Raw genomic sequence first — 21,474 nt, forward strand, 5'->3', positions numbered from 1 at the left:
ATTGGCTGTTCTTGATACTGAGGTTGCGCTTGATTCTCTGGCTGGTACAAATGTGGGTCTTGGTTTTCTGGATTATCCATGACTTCATCTTTTGGTTTTGAAGTTTTAGTTTCTGACTGCTAATTAGAACTCTTTCTTTGAGCTGCTCGGTTTCTTTTTGATACATTTTCGATTTCCAGATCAAACTGTAGCGGCTTTTTGTCTCGAGAATATCTATGCATGAACATGTAAGATCAACCTGTCACACCCCGACTTAGGCCTAGGTGTAACACTCGTTAGTTGGTATATATTTTGTAAATACATCAGAGTTTCAGGTTTGTTTTAGCAAAAGTCTTTAAAATAAAATATTCATTTATAAAATGTCGGGTTAGTATACCCGTTGATTATTGTATGAGAATATATGAGCGAAAGTCTTTTCGAATAAAATATTATTATATTGAAAACTCGGGATTTAAATACCCGTTTAATATTTCAAATCTTTTGAAAATATGATTCTTTATAATATTCTGAATAAAATATCTAAGCCATCAGATAATGTCTAATATCTATATCTCCAATATTCTAATCCGTCTTGCTTGTTTGTTCTATCATTTACTGTTTACCTGAAACATGGGGAAAAATACGTCAGCACACAGCCGGTGAATGACGCTGATTCTGTTGTAAAATCTTTTCAATACCATTGTGTAATCAACAATAATACCTTTGTGACAACTCATTAGAAACCCCACTATATTGGGGTACAATTACCCTAAGTACATGTACAATTAATTATATACACGATATCATTTCTCTGAACAGTCCCGCAAACTTCCAGAGGCATGTTTGAGGATATGCATGGCCTCAGGGAACTCCGAGTCACCATGTATGAATGGATCCAGACATATGTATACTTTTAATCAGAGTATGCTCGTTTTTTATTGTTGTAACACAAGGTTTTAAGGATTCGTAAATTTTATGCGAACAGTTTGACTCTAAAAGAGTTTATAAAAGTTTAGGGCGTATTCACCTTTTATAATTGTAATCAGTTTCTGATATTGATTCCTGTGTATGATCAGTTTTGGTTACTGACCCCTGTCTGTAATCAGTTTCTGTTACTGATTCCTGTCTCTGATTTCTAATTGATTGATTGATTGTTATCTCGGACCTATAGTACGGGAATAACTTTTGTATAAATATCTGGATCAATGATCTAGCTTCAGACCCGTAGTTTGTTTTGTATAGCTTTAACCTTGACAAACCATTTGTTTGTATAAAATATTTGGACCTTTAGTCCCTTTGTTTATTAATCATTATATGCTACGTTTCTTCTTCAGAAGAAACATCTATACTGGGTTTCTTTTTCAAGAAGAAACATTACTTTAACTATAACTGTTGTGTTATATACGCTTATTTACTATAAAAAGAAAGGAAGAGTCGGTAAAAATTGGTGAGAGGATAAGGTAGAGAGAGAGAAAGAAAGGGTGAAGTTTGAATTGACAAAAGGTTATATTGTATGAATATACACTCATAATTTATAGTGGAAAGCGTGCCATGCATCTGTCTTTTCAGAAAAGTCCAATGGGCTTATTTACAGTGGTCTTGAATACAAAAGATTAAAATGAAAGCATAACAAATACAACGATGATAAAACTAGCAAATACAAAAGACAAATATTTTAGAATTTGGCTCTACTATTTTTAGTATTAGTCATGTATGTATTGTTTTAATTTTAATGTAGTTTTTTTTTAATTTATTTTTTAATGGAATTTAATTTGTTTTATTTTTATTAAAAAAAATAAAAAAAAACATAATAATAGGGTAATGATTGAAATGGGCTACAACCACTATATCCTTTTTAGCCAAAAAGGCTCTATGAGGACGTTAATCCACTTGACACAAAACGTCCCATAAAAGCTCTATTCACTACACACAATCTAATAAAACCCAAATTCCTTACTAGGAATATAGTATATGTCATTAGCATGTTTAATATGTTAATTGAGAAAAATATTTATACATCTTTTGGTGTTGACTGTATTTTTCTCACAAAATAGTGAAATTAACTAAAACCAATTGTAATATAATTTCATGGTTTATACTACTTTTCAACTTCTCCGACTACGTTTACTTCCATGCGTTGTCAATTAACAAATGTTGTTAAAATGGTTGTTAACTAACTTTATCTTTCTCCTAATACCCCGTAAGTTGACCATATAAAATATGTTCTATGATGGAAAAGACTAGTTGAAACAGCAAATTCGACAACCAAGTAGGGTTATTTAAGTAATTTAACATGCACTAGTTTAAGATGGTCGGACAAGCAAGCCATAAAGTTCTCTCTCTCAAACTGTTTCTCTCTCCTCTCTCTCTCTCTCTCTCTCTCTCCCGGTCTTCTCTTTGCCGCCTGAACCATTTTTAGAGAAAGAGAGAAGAGTTTTTGGTTCTGTTAGTAATTCAAGTTTTAAAAGCAAGAGAGAGATAGTTATATATATATATATAGAGAGAGAGAGAGAGTTATATATAGATATATATACATATATACAGAGAGATAGAGATGAGAAGTGTTAAAAATAGCTTAAAAGTTTGTCTTTTGCATATTTAGCATTGAATTCATGCTGGGAATGTCTTTGAACCTCTTTTCTCTCTCTAGAAACATATTATTACATGTATAGATGTGAGAGAGATTATTTGTGATTACACACATGAGTTTTGAGAGAGGTGATCAAGATCATCATCATCAACAACAACAAAACCACCCTTCACCACCACCTCAAGACCACCAAAAAGACTCCAAAATTCCACCTTTTTTCATGGCTACCACCAACAAAGCCTACTCAACCTTTTTAGACCCACAACAGCATCATCATCAACAACTACAATTCACTCACCATCAAGAAAACCATCATCACCAGGACAATAATAATCAGATATCATTTGCTATGATCAATCATTCACTGCCCTCATCATCTATCCGAACCAGAATCACGAATAATAATATTATGTGAGCATCTTTAAACCCTTTTCAAGATTAAAATTTATATGTTTCTTTATTTTGTAGTTTATTTAATTTTAATTTTGGATCATGCAGGAGATCAAACGATGGCGGTGGACCTTATGATTTGGCTGATTTAGATCAATCACTATTTCTTTATGGTGAAGGCCAAGCTTCTGGTGATCAATCTGCACTCCCAACAATCCAAGAACATCACAGTGAGAGTCTTTCTAGTTCATAATTAAACAAATTTATATCTTTATCTCTCTCTCTCTAAAAGGGTTTCTTTTTGGGTCATAAGAAAAGCATGTTCTTCAGGGAATATGATCTGATGGTACTTGCTTTGACCAGATCCTTTCTTTGAAGAACGAAAAGATATTCATAACCTTCACATAAATAAAAAGCAGCCTCTATTTACTTAATTCCTTAATAATATTCTTTTTTCCAACCATTTTTTTTCTTCCTGTTTAGAGGTTTCTTGTTTCAAGATTTGGACCACAAACATGCAGCACAACAATCATTCTTTTCTTTCTATTTTTCAGGAATTTAATTTCTCTGCCGTAGATGAAAATTCTTTTTAATTTTACAACAAATTTTAGGTTTTTTCTTGTTTATCTATCAATTTTATGAGTTGATTTTAGAAGAAAAATAATTATTATTATAATAAAGAACTAAACATAGCTGTTTAATTTCAAAGCTGTCTCAATTAACTTTAAGATGAATTCTTTTTTATAACCAAAGAATGACATTATTTTTCATCACAATTAACTAAATATAGAACAATATGTATTCATAAGTTTATCGGTTATTCATTATAATTGATGTGCGCAGAGGTTTCGGGTTCATCAGGGATAAGACCGGCAACTTTGAACATATTTCCTTCCCAACCGATGCATGCAGTAGACCCTTCTACCTCTACTACTAAGGTATCATTTTCGAAGTATAGTCACTAAAACCATTAATTATATATAGTCACTAAAACCATTTAACTCACTAACAAACTATTTGACTTTTATTTGTGTGTTTAGACAACAACTGGATTAGTTTCTCCATCAAGCAGTGGTTCCCGAAGACCATTTGAACCTTCGATGGATGACATCGCCAACCCCCAAATGGATGCTCTTCCAACTGCCCCTCAATCTTCTAAAGCTATAAAGGTACATATAGATGGTTGTTAATCTTATGTTTTAATACTTTTTTTTTAATATTACCAGATAATATATATTAGATAATATATTAATTTAATTAACAACTTTTGTGCATAATTTAACCGAGATATGGGTTTCAACAATTTTTTTTTTGTCAGTTTAGAATTATTATGTTTCTTGATTAAAATTTGTAATTATTTTTATTTTGTTTGTGTAGCGCGAGGGAATCAAGAAAGGGCCAACGACTAGTTCAGATCAGGGTCGCCCAAAAACACCGGATCCGAAGGTCTTCTATACTTTTATAAAATTTTTTGAAGTAAATTATTTTTTAAAGAAAAAAATTGAAAGAATAATTGTCTGCCGTGTTTGAATATATTAAGCAGACATTGAGGAGACTTGCTCAAAATAGAGAAGCAGCAAGAAAAAGCAGGCTGAGAAAAAAGGTAATAAATTTATGAAAAAGAGGATAATTTGTCAAAGTTTCACCATTTTTTTTGGCCTCGGGATGATTAATTTCATGATTTTCTGTGCATCTGTTTTTTGTTCCTTTTAAGGCTTATGTTCAGCAGCTAGAATCAAGCAGAATTAAGCTTACCCAATTGGAACAAGAGTTGCAAAGAGCTAGAGCTCAGGTGAACACATCTAAACTGTTTTATAATTTTATGTGGCAGTAGGTCGCTTAGGAAAGAGAACCCCAAGGTATTTCACTGTCTCAGCAAGTTGTTCCTGCGGCCGAAAGCGAACTTTAAAGACTTTTTCATCAAAATTAGCCGGTTTTCACCAAATTATTTAGAGTTCGCTTATCATTCAAACGAACTTATTTAGCTAGTTTGGTTAAAAGAAGTTCTAAAAATACGAGTTGCGATCCTAAACCTTTGTGCTAATACAAAATTCCTCATTGTTATACATTATTAGAAAATGACAATGTAATGTCAAATTATTTTAAATTGTAACTCAATTATATTTGCAAGTATCTTAATATTGTTTTTAACGGCTAGTATATACCCTCTAATTCTATTTCTGGATTTACACATTTGTCCACTTGATACTTGAATTCTCAATCACATAGAAAGAGACACCTTTTTTACACTAGCTAGCCCACACGCCCTCTAATTTTCATAGCATTTATGTGTTGATTTTTTATTGTGTTGTCTTATTCTTTTATAGGGGGTTTATCTTGGTGGTGGTGGAGGTGTTCTTGGAGCTGATCAAGGAGTTCCTCTCGGAATGTGTAACATAAGCTCCGGTACAACAAGCTAGTTGAATCATCAAAATGATTATATGATCTACAAAACTAATCTCAAAAAAATATTGTTTATTAATTGTAATGTCGAATGGTTCTTGATTTAAACAAACAATTTGTAGATGCTGCGGTTTTTGACATGGAGTATGCGAGGTGGCTCGAGGACTACCACCGTCAAATGTGTGAGCTTCAAGCAGCAGTTCAGGAGCACTTGCCAGAAAATGAGCTCCGAATTTATGTCGACAATTGTATAGCGCGTATCGACGATGTACTGAATTTGAAGAGCATTGTTGCTAAATCTGATGTTTTTCACATCATCTCGGGTACCTGGAAAACACCTGCTGAGCGATGCTTCATGTGGATTGGAGGGTTTCGACCATCTGAACTTATCAAGGTTTAAACTTATCTTTATACACACACATATAAACATTTTGATTTCATGCATAAATATTTATATATAAAGAATCACCAAACACAATATACAAAAATGAGATATGAAAGGTGGTATGTAATCCTTAAAAATTAAAATGGCACAAGAATGGTCAAAAGTAATTTTGCAGGGAACCCTTCTAAAAGAGGAAATTTCGGTCCCCAATATGTGTAGCGACACCATTTGTCGTGTACGTGTCTCAGAGCTTGTAATTTCCTTTTAACTAAGATTTAAGCTTTAAAAAAAACAAAACAAAAAAGAAAAAAACAAATTAACTAAGGCTTCTAATCCTATAAAAGTTACTAACAAAATTCTCTCTTTTAGAACTTGAACCCATTAACTCATCATAAATAAAAGGGAAAATTCCAAAAAGAGCACTTTAATAGTGAGAGATTCCAAATTTATCCTCTCAAAATCATTTTTCCAGATTTGTCCCTCTTTTAATGCATCGTCGACGACGTGTTAAGTAGTCCCGCTGATGAGATGGCTAACACATGGTCAACGATGCGTTAGGCATCCAAACACATGGTCAACGACGCGTTAGGTATCTAAATACATGGTCAACGATGCGTTAGGCATCCAAACACATGGTCAACGATACGTAGGCCTCTTGTTTGTTTTTTTTTAATATTATATTATCATAACTAATTTTACCTATATTTGGTTTTTTTTTATAACTTTTAATATATAAAGTTTTATATAATTTCGAATATACCGTTGAGACATGCTTTTTTTTCTACAGACATAAACTTTACTCAAAACCGAGCAGTAGAAATTAATATCGAAATATTCAATAAAATTTGATCCGACATGGTTTAAAAAAAATCTTATGTCAACAGATAGATAAAAAAACACGTCTCAACGGTATATTCGAAATTATATAAAACTTTATATATTAAAAGTTATAAAAGAAAACCAAATATAAGTAAAATTAGTTATGATAATATAATATTAAAAAAAAAGAGGCTTAACGCATCGTTGACCATGTGTTTGGATACCTAACGCATCATTGACCATGTGATTAGATGCCTAACGCGTTGTTGACCATGTGTTTGGATGCCTAATGCGTCGTTGTCCATGTGTTTGGATGCATAACGCATCGTTGACCATGCGTTAGCTATCTCGTCAGCGGAACTACTTAACACGTCGTCGACGATGCGTTAAAAGAGAGACAAATCTAGAAAAATGATTTTTGAGAGACAAATTTAAAATTTCTCACTATTAAAGACCTATTTTCAGAATTTTCCCTAAATAAAACCCTCAGGGAAAATATCCATGACCACCACCGAAGTGGGGATGGCCAACTTAGATTTAAGTTACAAATTTAACAAATTATTTTCCTAAAATTACTTTATAGTTTTAAAAAACAAAAACCAAAAAAGTTACTTTTCGTAATTCTAGTCAAATAGTTGTGGCATTCTGGTGAGACAAATAATATGAAATTTATCTCATTTGATTTTGTTTATAATAAGATTATATTATATTAAATTGTGAATAGTTATTGAGAAGTGGTAATATTTGTTAGTATCGCCATAGAACAATCACAGCTGAATTACATAGATCATTTTGGAAAAATATATCATTTTGGAAATATTACAAATTGTTCATAATTAAGGTAAATATCCTTGTACGTTTTGTATATTTACTTGTTATGTATTAGGTGAAAGGAAATTGGCATTCCAAAATTTGACGACATCAAAGCTTTTAATTAAAACATTATATTTTTATTAGTATAACATAATTATTAATATTACCATTGTTGTTATATCATTATTATTAGACAGTAATGAACTGCATTAATTTACTAGTTGCATATATTCTTTATTTTCTTCTGCGTTGAATAAACCATTAAATAATATAAGTACGATAACATTTTTGTTATATTATCAATAAAATAAAAGAATATTGTAATATTATATTATTTTTGTAGCTTGTGTTTCCATCAACTGCTCTCCTAATTATTTTAATATTATAAGGTTTATAGTAATGTTGTTATTTTGATATTTCTAATTTTTAAATATAAATTTGTTTATATAACACTTATTAGATTTTTCAAAACTTTCATTTTCGTTATTTTTAAAGTCAAATTAAAGATTAGCACAAACTTAATTTCTCAAAGGTTTTAAACATTGATATTATTATACTATTAAATAACATTTGCACATGATAAACATTTTTCTATCTTTAATGAATAAATTTATATGAACAACATAAATATTCATACTTTTAAAAGCAAAATAATTATTAAATAACTAACGACACACTATAAATTAACAACGACAAACACAAAGACAACACTATTTTATTAAGTATGTTGTTATATAATATTCTTGAATGACAAGTATAACCATTAATGTAAGACAAACACTAGTATGTTGGTTGTTTAAGGATAACACAATCATATTCAAATAATTATTAAATTGTGTTAACTAGAAGATTATTATTAAACTAAAAGGAGGTGAACACCAATGCATTAAAATTGAACTTAGGTAAGGAAATGTTGGTAAGTGTTACGATCTTTTGAAGACACATCTACTAACAAGCTATTGTCGTTTAAAACAAGAACATTATTATTCTAAAATAAAATTGGTGTGGCTTTATTAAATTAGAAACTAGACGGAAAGTATTTATGAACAACTGACTTTAATTAATGTGCAATAGCCATACCCAATTAAGAAAATGTGTCAATAAATTGCAAGAGGAAGAGATATGATGAGATGCTAGAGGAAGAACAGTTATTTTATTATGCATGGGTCCTGTAAGCTGTAAGCTGTTGTTTGATCGTACGCATACTCGCTGTTTGTGTGTAAGTAAAGGTGACATAGAGTGAATGATTACAATGATGACGAAGGGTTTTTTTCCATAGTTGGGGGAGTTAGGTATTATTCCAAACTGTGCTAAAAAGCTCTTGTCTGTCACTACAATTTATGAACTTACTATATTTCCAAAAAATAAGTTTAAAGAGAGAGAAATACATTTTCACCGATTTGATAATTTTTTTTTCTCGTACTTGTACCTTTTTGTTGGATATGAATCCATCTATAACACTCTGATTTGACCATTTGATTCCACTTTAGAATAAGCAGTAAGAACCAATCAAACAAGATTACGTATATGTGTAAATGATTCCAAAAAGTGTTTTATTAATTACCATTTATCTCATGCTATGGTCTGTTAGTCCATTATCAAATTCATAAAGTAACAACCTTGAAATAGGGGTGTTACATCTTAAGCATTTGATTCAGCTCTAGTATTATCATGTTCGAATTTTGGTTATGCTGGTTTCATGTAATAACTCAATATTAAAGGCCGTGATTTTTCTAATCATGTTAGTTAGCAGAATATTCGTGAGATTTTAGAAATTAGACTTCTCATGGGGTTTGACAAAAATAACAAAGTAATGTTTTGTGCTAACTGCTATATTAAATAAAAAATAATTATCATATATTATTTGAATATAAGTAGGTATATGTCACTAATCATTTTTTGGGTTGATGGTGTATGATTTCCAGATAATTCTTGGTCAAATTGAGCCATTAACTGAGCAACAACTCATGGCTATATGTGAAGTGCAACAAGCAACACAAGAGGCCGAAGAGGCACTCTCACATGGTCTGGATGCATTAAATCAATCTCTCTCTGATACCATTGCTTCTGATGCTCTAAGCTCACCTACAAACATGGCTAACTACATGGGTCAGATGGCTGCAGCCATGAACAAGCTCTCCACCATCGAAAATTTCGTGATACAGGTATGTACCCTTTCTTTAAAAAGAAAAATGAAATAGTAAAATCTAGCTCTGGGTCCGGTACAAAGGAAATTAGCCTACTAAGCGTACAAATAACTAGAGTAATTATTATTATTTTACAGTTTTGAACTAGAGTAATTACACTACCAAAACTAAATACATTGATAATAATTAGTTTGATTATTTGTATGGCTAACACGCTAAATTTGTATAAAGTTACAACTCTTAGTTATATAGCTTAAAGTGAATATTTCCTTTATGTATGCATATGCATAGTGGGTCCATAACTTGCTAGCAATCTCTGGTTAGGGAACCTACTCCAACAGATTATTAACCTGCTCCTCCTCCGGTCCAATTATAAAAGCCTAAAATCCACATAAATTGAAAAAGAAAACCCTTATTTTACAGTTGGCAGATGTAATGATTCATTTGGTCATATCCACATCTCCCAAATTGACTTGATTAAAAAATCTAGCAACTAATCATTGTCGGAACTATATATTATTAATTTTGTGAAAGGTTTTTGAGAACTTTTCATTTTAATGATTAATTTGTGTTCTTAAATCGTTAGCCGGCGTATAAAATCGGGAGAGTGGCCAAACATGATAAAATGTTAAAACTTCAAACAGAAGTATACACCTTTTTATTTATTACGAGGTTTGAACCCTCGTTAACTTTATAAATATCTCATTCATGTATATCCCTAACACTAATATTAGTGCAATATCACTTTTCAACTTTATAAAAAAAATAATTTTAAAAGCATTATTGAATTTATTTTTATAGATGTTAACATGCATATATATAACACAAATGTAGAAAAATTACATAGTCTACTTATAGAGAAAAAAAATGAATTTTATATATTACATATTACATGATATACTACCAATACACTCGTTAACATGTTATATAATAAAATGGTGTAATAACTTATAAGAAAATAACAAAAAATAGTTATTTTACTGGATATGTATACCATTATTATTTTCTTATAACTTACTATGTATCAAATAAAATTGCTTTCTATACGGATCACTTACCTTTAAAAAAGGGGCATGGTAGTCTGTTGTCTTTTAGGAGAGTGGAGCCAAGAAAACATCTCCATCATTGAGATCCTAAAACCCATGCATATTTCCATGATGTCATTTTGAGTGGCATTTGATGTTAACCAACTAATTAGGCCATCCCCACACTAAACCCTAGAACAAAAAAGTGAAACAACTACAATAATATCAAAACGAATTTCTACATATATATATACATGCGTATGCGAGCAGTTTGTAAACTTAATATTTTCTTTATTATATTAAAATTATATAATGTATTATATATACACTATTACAGTAATGAAGACTAATATTTTCTACACGGCTTATGATTGAGCAATTCCTAGCATTTTGTTTATCATGGTCCAGTAACTTGATATGTTATAGCAAGTTATATCTTAAAACCGGCTCGTTAGACTATAAGTTAATCTTGAAACAGAATAGAAAAAAGTTTAAGGGCTAAAGTGCAAGTTTAGTTTAATTAGTTAACTAGTTTATTTGAGTTTAAATAATTAGCATAGATTTATATTATTTAAAGGGTTTGAGTTATAGTAGGATTAAACTTGGGCTACTTGTTCATCAAGTTTCTTGTTGACATCTCCTCATTCGTATACATACACACGGACACGCGCGCACGCGTACACACATATATATATGGGAAATTTCATTTACAAAATGATCTTAAAATGAGAACGCAGGAAACAATATCAATCTATCAAAAATAAGAACGTAGGAAACAATACCAATCTAAATAAGCAATATTTAATAATAACAAAGAAAAAATCCTATTTATAACAACAAAAGAATCAAAATTAGCAATAAAATAATAACAGCAAATACTTATAACAACATAAGAAAAAACTTAATAATAACAACAAAATGCAAATCAGCAAATACTTATAACGTTTCATAATCGGAAATCAGTAAATACGAACAGAAAATAACATCAAACACTTATAAAAACAAACTTAATAATAACAGCAAATTGGCTCTCACAGTTTTTATGTTAAGAATGATTTATATTTGATCATGAAACTATGTATATATATATATATATATATATATATATATAATGAAAACCCATTTGAGTTGGAAAACCCGTGAAAACCCTATGTAACATCGTTTTTTTTACATATGTAATATATATTGTTACATTTAATACAAAATATCAAAAAATAATAATTATTTTTTTATAAATCAAACAATCTTGTGTCTTCATAAGGGTGGGGTGTAACACATAGAATTTTAAAAGTTTCTTTTATATATATATATATATATATCAAACGAATGATATTATTATTAAATTAAAGGGGCAAGTACTAGCCACGAAAAACACCAAGGTTACACACTAGTTACATTTTTTATTTTAAATTGAAAAGGAAGCCCATGCCTCCCATTCTAACCTAACCATTTCCCCTCTATTTTTTACCCATAGGAATGTTAGGCATTTTATGTCTTCTTTAATTTTTGTGATCGGCATCCTTGTGTTGTTGAAAGTAGTCTCATTCTTTGTCTTCTAAAGAAACCAACATGCTGTTAACATAATCGTTTGGATGTAGCTCGTTTTTCACCTTCATGCCCCGTTATATTCAAGTGTAAATTTAGCAAATCTCCTCATTCATATATGACATCAAGATTAAAATCCTCCAAATTAACCCGAAACACATCACATGGAAACTGTTTATATGTTAAAAGGGAACTTTTATCAATTGATCATCAAAAGCTTGCCTGGTTCCACAATTTATTTGGATTTTTAGAAGAATTAAACGTGGTTTCCGTTAGGGATGAGCTTGGTACAATACTCATATCTGTACCCGTACCTGTACCAAAAATCAATAAAAACGTGTACCAATACCCGTACCGAAATTTTCGGTATGGTACGGAGACAGGTATTGGTACGAGGTAGGGTACCTGTTTTTGTACCGTTTTGCTTTTTTATTTCCAAATCTCTGACAATCTTGAAACCGGTATCAGTACGAGTAACAAACAGCATGAATTAGTCCGAGTACCAGTATGTGATGGGTACCAAATTTGTCGCCAATTTGATGATTAGATAGTATTGAAGAACCTTAATCCGGTCGTCGACTTTAAGTGATATGTTTATTTGTTCGACTCTTGGATGTTATATTATCAAATATTGAAGAAGCCTATGATACTTTTCCAATAATAATATGGTTGGAGAGTATATTTTATATATTAAATATGAAGAATCTCAATTAAACCCATAAATATTCCAAACAGGTACGAAATACCAAACGTACTTGTACCGTACATGTACCTGTATCGTACCTGTACCCGTAGCTGATTGTACTTGTACCGAAATTCAACAAAAACGAGTACCATTACCCGTACCGAATAGGCTAAATCGGTATGGATATTAGTACACGTATGGGTACGGTACGGTACGGGTCTGAGTACATGTATTTGGGACAAAATGCTCATCCTTAGTTTCCGTAATGTAATTGATGACACGTAGCAGTAGATTTGTTTAACACTAATTCGAAAATTATGAGGTTTGTTTGTCATCGTTGATTCTATTAAAATAACTAACTACGTCAATTGTCAATGACACCAATTAAATTGATACTGCCACTTGTTTATTGTAATTATTTCTGCGAATTAGGTTTTGAAGAAAGTTATTAATCAAGCAGTACTAATCATAATATTAATTGAATTCTATGTTTTTATATTGGGATATGGATGGGATATTGTATGTATATATATTTAGGGGCGGCAATCGTTCACGTAACCCGAAGCTGACATGAAAAGAAAAAAAAGGTTCCTAGGTCAGCTAACACGGCTCGCTTAAAAATTGAACAGTTATCCTATGTAACTATTTAAAATACTTTTCTATAATTATATTTTTATTTTGGTGTTATCCATTTTCTACTTTTCTGAAGATACAATTGCAATTTTCAATTCATTTTTAATATTTTTTAAAAAAATATATTAATATTGCTCATTTAATCTATCGACTCTAAATTATATCAATTTTGTTTTTAATTTCTTTTTAAATGGGTTAGACGGACCGTGTTTGGGCCAACTAAGATTTATATGTATGCGAGTTAGGGTTGAAAAAAATAATAATACGAGTCGTGTTCGGGTTGCATAATTCATCCTATCAATCCGTCAACCTGACACGATTAACACCGCTAAACTATGCATACATAATATACATGCCACACAATTAATGTACACACCATATCTGAGTATAAAAACAAATATTAAATTCATATAATAATTACTATTTAATAATTTCTTAAAAATTTAACACACAAATTATTTCAATAAATGTAGTTGAATTTACACACTCGTCGAATTTAGTTAACTACTTAAAAAAACAAAAAAAATCTTGAACTTATGGCGAAATTTGCCACCCATCCACCTAAGTGAAGAAAAACTCACCCTAATGGTTAAGCTGTCCCATTTTAACCTCACATACAAACCTCCTGTATATGAAGAAACTATATTAATCTAGATCATTTCACCATCGATCCAACCACTCACTATTGACAATCTCTCTTTTAAAATGTCAACTTATATTAGTAATTAGATGGAACTGATATGTCTAGTTATTTTTTCCTTCTTTGTTCTACAAGTAATTGACTTTTAGGATTGTGACAATTTTTTTACATAATTACATGCTAATAGCACAATTTTCTTACAGGCTGATAATCTGCGTCGCCAGACAATTCATCACGTCCTCCAGCTTCTTACAACCCGTCAAGCAGCAAGGAGTTTGCTAGCAGTTTCTGAGCACTTCCATCGCCTCCGTTCACTCAGTTCTCTTTGGGTTGCGCGCCCTCGACAAGATTAGGACATAAAAAGGAATTAATCAGTGGTTCCTACCCCTTCAGTTGATTCAAGTGCTTTTTTTTCTTTTTCTTTTTACTTTTAAAGTAATTTTATGACCTTTTTTCTTTGTTAACTTTGCATCCTTGATTTAGAGAGATGTATATAGATAGATAAAACTAAATCCCCGTAACTAGATGTTGACAGTATGAAATTATATGTCGTAGACCGCTCTTTTTATTGTCATTTTAGCATGTTTTGGTGAAATGGTGGGGATATTTTGCTATGTACTTAAATATTTTATATATAACTTTTGCATTCTAAACTTAATCAACCTTATATGAAGGTGAAACTAATTTTAATAAGCCGAAAAAGGTTTAAACCACAGCCGTCTTTGAGAATCGTTAAAATTTTTGAGCCAAATGTCAAAAAAATTAGGCCTTAAGTAAAAGAGTTTTTTATTTGATTTAAAAAATTAAATGAGCTTACTTGATTATGATTTTGATAAAAATAGGCTTAAATGAGTTGAGCTTTTAAGTTTAAACATTAAAAAACATATTTTTTTCAGTATATATATAATTCTGTTTTTAAAATTCAGACCAACCGAGATGATCGGGCCAAGGCGATTGACTACCCTTCCCACCCTCATAGCCAGCCATGGTTTAAACACAATGACTGTGAGTCATGATTCATGTAACATCTATAAATTTTTTAGCCAAATACGTCGAGTTAGAAGTCAATGGACTAAAATGAAAATATTGAATTTTCAATTACTTCACGCAACGCGAAGGAATTAAATATAACACTTCTCGCTACGCGAAGTAGCCACGAAGTAATCATGCCAAGTGCTGACACGTGTCACCACACCGGAGCTATTCTTGTCCTTCGCGCGACGCAAGCGGCTATCATATAACACTTCACGATACGTGAAGGAATAAAATATTCAGAGGCGGTTACTTTGTCTTTCGTGATACGCGAATGACTAAGTTATAATGGTTCGCGCTACGCGACGCTACGCGAAGGAACACTGTTTTGCCTATAAATAGGTGGCTTTATGGTGAAATCTCATTCATCCATTCACCTTCCGATCAAATATTACCTCGAAATACGTGTCACGATCCCGACGTTCCAGCGTGTTCGTGTCTTGAAGTGCGTGCAAATAGTAGAACCTCCGTCGGTTTATTCTCTCAATTACCCGACGATAAGTAGAATTGCTGCCCGCGTGAAGCCTAGGCATTTCTTCTAAGCAAACTATACAAGGTAGGGGTTCTGCCCGATTATTTTATTATATATGGCTTAGAACTTAGTAGAGGATATAGCTCATACCTTGATCAGATAATAAATTAAATATAGATTTTATAAGAAAAGGGTATAGTTGGAATACTATTTCTTTATAAACGTAAAGTTTTATAATCGTTTCTTATGAAAGAAGAAACCTGATATGTATGTGTTTCTTCATGAAGAAGAAACGTAGTGTATGAATGATAAACAAAGAAGAGACTAAAAGCCGTTATATTTTATAACGAAATGATTATCATGGTAAAGGTTATGCGAACAGACTAAAGGCGTGAAGCTAGATCATTATCTAGTTATTTATAAAATGTTATTCTCGTACTATAGGTCTGAGATAATGATCAGGCGTAAATCAGTGAGACACACTGATCAAAACAAAGGTGAAACGTCCAGACTCTTTACATCTTTATAAATCGAGTCTTATAAATGTTTGCATGGGATTATGTATCCCTAAAACTTTATAAACAAAGGTAATTGCTGGCCCTCAGACTATCGTATACGTTTGCCTGGATCCTTTCATATGTGGGTAGACAGTGGGCACACCACACCACACCTGGTAATGCCTATGTCGCGTTGGACCGGACCTAAGTAATGTACAAGAAGGGATTATCTTGTGTATATTGGTAGTTGATAAGTCATCGAACGCTACGGTGTTTGTTGAGTGGTTTCGAGTTGAGCTGGAGTTTGTAATAGTAATTCAGACTTTCAAAACTTGGTTATTTCCTAAGTTACGTTGGGCCGAGGCCCACGATGTCTCGAGGAGATAATTAAGTATCATAATTATTTTGTGTCAACGTGTTCACCAGAATGTGTTACTAACATATTTTATAAATTGTTTTACAGGTAATCAAAAATAGGTGTTTGGAGACAATGGATAGTCATTAGACGATCTGATGGCTCAGGTGGAATTTTTGATAATAAAATAATGTAAATTATGGTTTATGTATCACAAACACTTTTGTACAACCATCGGGTGTTTTAAGTCCCAACTTTTGAAATATAATAATATTTTAGTCAAGGCTTCCGCTTTGCAACCTTAAATTTTGATATATTTACCAAACAAATACCAACTATTGATCAAATTCCTAGACCCTAGATTAGGGTGTGACAATTCTTCCAGTTACAGACCTAGTTAGTAAATTTTCTTACAGAGATCAAAAATTTTCTCAGTCGACTATCACTATAAAGGGCCGACCTTGTCCCTGTACCATAAGAATAGATCTACCATACGTCTCTAACATTTGTGTGGCATCAATGAATAAAACGAACTGCGAAATCAGATTTCAAACAACATTGACCAAACTATAAAGGGCCCAATTATTGTTATTTTCTTCGGCCTTTGTATAGGTGTCCTCATACCGAATATAACTAGGCCCCAACCCATAATCAACTTGCCTTGTACAGTTTTGATTTTGAATTTGTTTTTTCAAAATTGGGTTCTCTGAATCCTTTGTTGCATATCGGGGTAATTTTTTTTCTTTAAAGTATGTTAGGTTTGCAGCAATGATAAAGGGAATGAAATGATTTATTGCGTGAAAAAAGTGATGTTTTGTTGCTCAATGGAATGAAATTACTAATTACACATGGAATCCATTTCCATCAAAACCATTCATTCCTACCACCCTTCTTTTTTTTTTCATTCCATTCCTCTTTCACCATACTTTCTCAACAACACCACCACTTAATAACAACAACCACCACCACCACTACCATCGCCACCACCGCCACCGACGCCACCACCACCGCCACCTTATAACCAGAGTTACCACCGCCACCGTCGCCACCATCATCATTGCGGTAACCATCATAACCATTGTCATCTCCTCCGTTTGGCTATCACCGCCACCACCACTATAGCTGCCTGACCACCACCAGCTGACTGCCACCCCCGTTGCATGCACCCTACCATCGCCATCACTACCAATACTACCACTGATTGACCACAGCCACCCCCACCCTCACCACAACCGCTGCCGCCACCACCACAACCATCGCCCCTACCGCCTGATCACCACCACCACCACCGCCTTCGCCACCGCCACCGCCACCACCATTTTCGTCACCGGAGCTACCACCATTGTCGCCAATGTAGTTTTTTTTTATTTTGGAAAAAAAAAATTTTGAGACAGGAATGTTTTTATTATTTCTGTTCACTACATTTTTTTGGATACCAAAAAACATAAAGTAATAATTCATTTCATTCTTATAGGTTAACCAAACAAGACAAAGAAATTGTAAGGATCAATTTTATTCTCTTGTCCATTCCATTCCTTCTCCCATTCCATTCCCCCTTCATTCCATTACCTCCAACTAAACATACCCTAAATATGTGTTCATAATTTGAAGAATGGGGAAGTATTTGCATGATATGAAACCCATCTCATAAAATTATGTGAGGAGAATTTGTAAATTAAATGATGAAGTTGTGAGTGTAAATTATAGTGTCACGCCCCGAATTAGGGCCTAGGTGCGACGCTTGTTAGTTGGTATCTGTTTTGAAAATATATCAGAGTTGCGAGTTTGTTTTAGTGGAAGCCTTTTAAACATATTATTCATTTATAAAATGTCGGGTTAGAATACCCGTTGAATATTGTATGATAAAATGTGAGTGGGAGTCTTTCAAAATAATAATATTATTATATTGAAATCTCGGAATTTGAATACTCGTTTAATACTTTAAATACCCTTCTTTTGAAAATATGATTCTTTATAATATTTTGAATAAAATATCTGAGCCATCAGATCACCTCTAATAACTATGTCTCCAATCTTCTATCTTGCCTGTCAGTTCTATTCTTTATAGTTTCCCTGAAATGTGGGGGAAAAATACGTCAGCACACAGCCGGTGAATGACGTACGCTGACTCTGATATAATATCATTGTGAAAACAATAATAATACCTTTATGACAACACTCATTAGGCACCCAACTCAATTAGGATAAAATTACCCTAAGTACATGTACAATTAATCATATACACAATATCATTTCTCTGAACAGTCCCGTAGACTTCTAGATGTGTGATGATATGCATGGCCTCGGGGAACTCCGAGTCACCATGTATGAATGGATCCAGACACATGTATATTCTTAATCTGAGTATGCTCGTTTCTTATTATTGTGACACAAAGTTTTAAGGATTCGTAAATCCTACGTAAACAGTTCAGACTCTAAAAGAGTTGTAAAAAGTTTAGGGCGTATTCACCTTTTATGACTGTAATCGGTTTCTGACACTGATTCCTGTATATGATCGGTTTCGGTTACTGACCCCTGTCTGTAATCAGTTTCTATTACTGATTCCTGTTTCTGATTTTTGATTGATCTCGGACCTATAGTACAAGAATAATATTTGTATATATATCTAGATCAACAATCTAGTTTCAGACCCGTAGTCTGTTTCGTATAGCTTTCACCTTGACAAATCATTTGTCTATATAAAACACTTGGACCTTTATTCCTTTTGTTTATTAATCAATTATATGTCAGGTTTCTTCTTCAGGAAGAAACATCTAAACCAGGTTTCTTCTTCAAGAAGAAATATTACTTTAACTATAACCGTTGTGATTGAATATTTCTCAATCATAAAGAAATATTATTTTAACTATATCCTTTGTGTGTGAATGCTTACGTTTCTTAATCATGAAGAAACAATAATTTGTCTATAACATTTGCTTATGAAAAGTTATATTATGCTTATCAGTAATCAAGGTTCGGCTATACCCCTGACTATGGTCTAAGCCATTATAATATATAAAATAATATTCAAACAGAACTCCTACTCTATATCGCGTACTAGAGCTTAGACTGTCAGAGCTTCGGAGCTTGGCACGTTCTACGAGATGCGGCAAGCAAAACGAGGCTATACGTGTGAATGTGAAGTGGTTTTGGTGTGGGTTGTAATGTGCCGTGAACCTTTATTCCTTTTGTTTATTAATCAATTATATGTCAGGTTTCTTCTTCAGGAAGAAACATCTAAACCAGGTTTCTTCTTCAAGAAGAAATATTACTTTAACTATAACCGTTGTGATTGAATATTTCTCAATCATAAAGAAATATTATTTTAACTAAATCCTTTGTGTGTGAATGCTTACGTTTCTTAATCATGAAGAAACAATAATTTGTCTATAACATTTGCTTATGAAAAATTATATTATGCTTATCAGTAATCAAGGTTCGGCTATACCCCTGACTATGGTCTAAGCCATTATAATATATAAAATAATATTCAAACAGAACTCCTACTCTATATCGCGTACTAGAGCTTAGACTGTCAGAGCTTCGGAGCTTGGCACGTTCTACGAGATGCGGCAAGCAAAACGAGGCTATACGTGTGAATGTGAAATGGTTTTGGTGTGAGTTGTAATGTGCCGTGAACCCTCATATTTATAGTTGATTTCAAAATTCTTCGCGTCGCGCGAAGAATCTTTGCGTCACGCGAACCATGATGAATTGGCTGAGTCATCAGGCGGTGCTGCCATGTGTCATCTCGTGCTGCCATGTGTTACCACGTGTTCACATGTGTCATGCATGCAGAACCATTACTTCGTATCACGCGAAGAATCCTTATCTTGTTGCGTCTCGTCGCGCAAAGTTACTCAAGTCGGTTTAATGTCTTTTGTCTTTCGCGTAGCGTGAAGACCTGAAGCATGATCCTTCGCGTTGCGCGAAGGAAGGTATTTGCGCCATCAAAACGCCACATTACGCCCATCGCTCGAGTCTATTTCCGAGTCCGTGTGCGTGCCCGTCGGTTGCTTTGCACCTTCCGCTAGGACTATGGAGAGTGATTAGCCACATAAGAACATTACTATGGAAACTCTCTTTCTTATAAAGAGTTTTCATTTCTTTCCTTCTTTCCATGTGGATGAAAGTTTTCTTTCTTATTTATACCCATGTGGAATGCTTCCACTTTCTTTCAACTTTCCATGCGGGATGAATCTTCTTATTTCCTTAATATGAGATGCTTTATTTTTCTTATCTCTTTTTTTTTCCATTGCTTGTCTTTGAGATTATTTTTAATCTCTCGTCTTTCAAAGTTGACATATTTAGCCCTAAATAAATATAGGATTTTCCGGAATGTTACATGTAGCGTGGAGAGAGAAAGGTAGTGATTTTCTTAAATTTAGGGAAACTTTGTTTGCTCTTATTTATTTTTTAATATTTATTGAATTAGTTGTGAGTAAAGGAGAGAGAAAACTGTAATGATAAATGTATAAAAAAATATTATTTAAAGTACATAAGAGATAAATGTAGTTTTTTTTTATGTAACTAAAAAGATAGAGATGGCGGATGAGCTTAAAAGGCATTTTCTTCGCCATTGGGTTACCAACCGCATTGATATCACTTTATGTTTCCTAAACATGGAACGTCACAACACCCGAAATACCCGATATTTTGTTGTTCTAACTACGAGAACACGTTATAAAAAAAATTCCTTGCTAAATTCATAACACACAAATATTCAAAACTGGAATCAATTTCATACATTTGCTCGGTTTATATCTAGACGAACATCGATTCCATCATCTCTGGTTCAAATCTAGACAAAGCCACCGTGAAGGTGGTTGCCGGAACTAGTTGATGGTGGTTGGTAATTTTCCAAACATATGAACAATAGAACCAAATTCAGATCTAGACTTAGTTTATTTTCAAAATCAGATATAGATCTAGTTTATTATTTTTCACAGCCGCCGCCATCTTTGAAGACGTCCACTACGGTGGTGGTCAGCAGCCATCCACCATATTAGAACGGCGAGATGCCTGAATCAGCGACGACCGTAGTTTCAAGTCAGCGGAAACCCC

At 32.8% G+C, this 21,474-nt stretch overlaps 1 protein-coding gene across 1 annotated transcript; it reads left to right on the forward strand.

Moving 5' to 3' along the window:
• The first annotated feature begins 2,545 nt into the window (after positions 1–2,545).
• On the forward strand, positions 2,546–14,494 carry LOC143560921 (bZIP transcription factor TGA10-like). The gene is made up of 11 exons (XM_077049113.1): positions 2,546–2,980; positions 3,071–3,189; positions 3,803–3,897; positions 4,000–4,128; positions 4,337–4,405; positions 4,503–4,562; positions 4,674–4,751; positions 5,287–5,365; positions 5,485–5,756; positions 9,305–9,544; positions 14,258–14,494. Exons 1-11 carry the CDS (start codon positions 2,682–2,684, stop codon positions 14,405–14,407), a joined length of 1,590 nt encoding a protein of 529 aa, XP_076905228.1. The 5' UTR covers positions 2,546–2,681; the 3' UTR covers positions 14,408–14,494.
• The last annotated feature ends 6,980 nt before the right edge of the window (positions 14,495–21,474 follow it).

This window comes from Bidens hawaiensis, unplaced genomic scaffold (assembly GCF_021521415.1).
Source record: "Bidens hawaiensis isolate Kalapana, Puna unplaced genomic scaffold, B.hawaiensis_p1.1 tig00020514_1, whole genome shotgun sequence".
NCBI classification, from domain to species: domain Eukaryota; kingdom Viridiplantae; phylum Streptophyta; class Magnoliopsida; order Asterales; family Asteraceae; genus Bidens; species Bidens hawaiensis.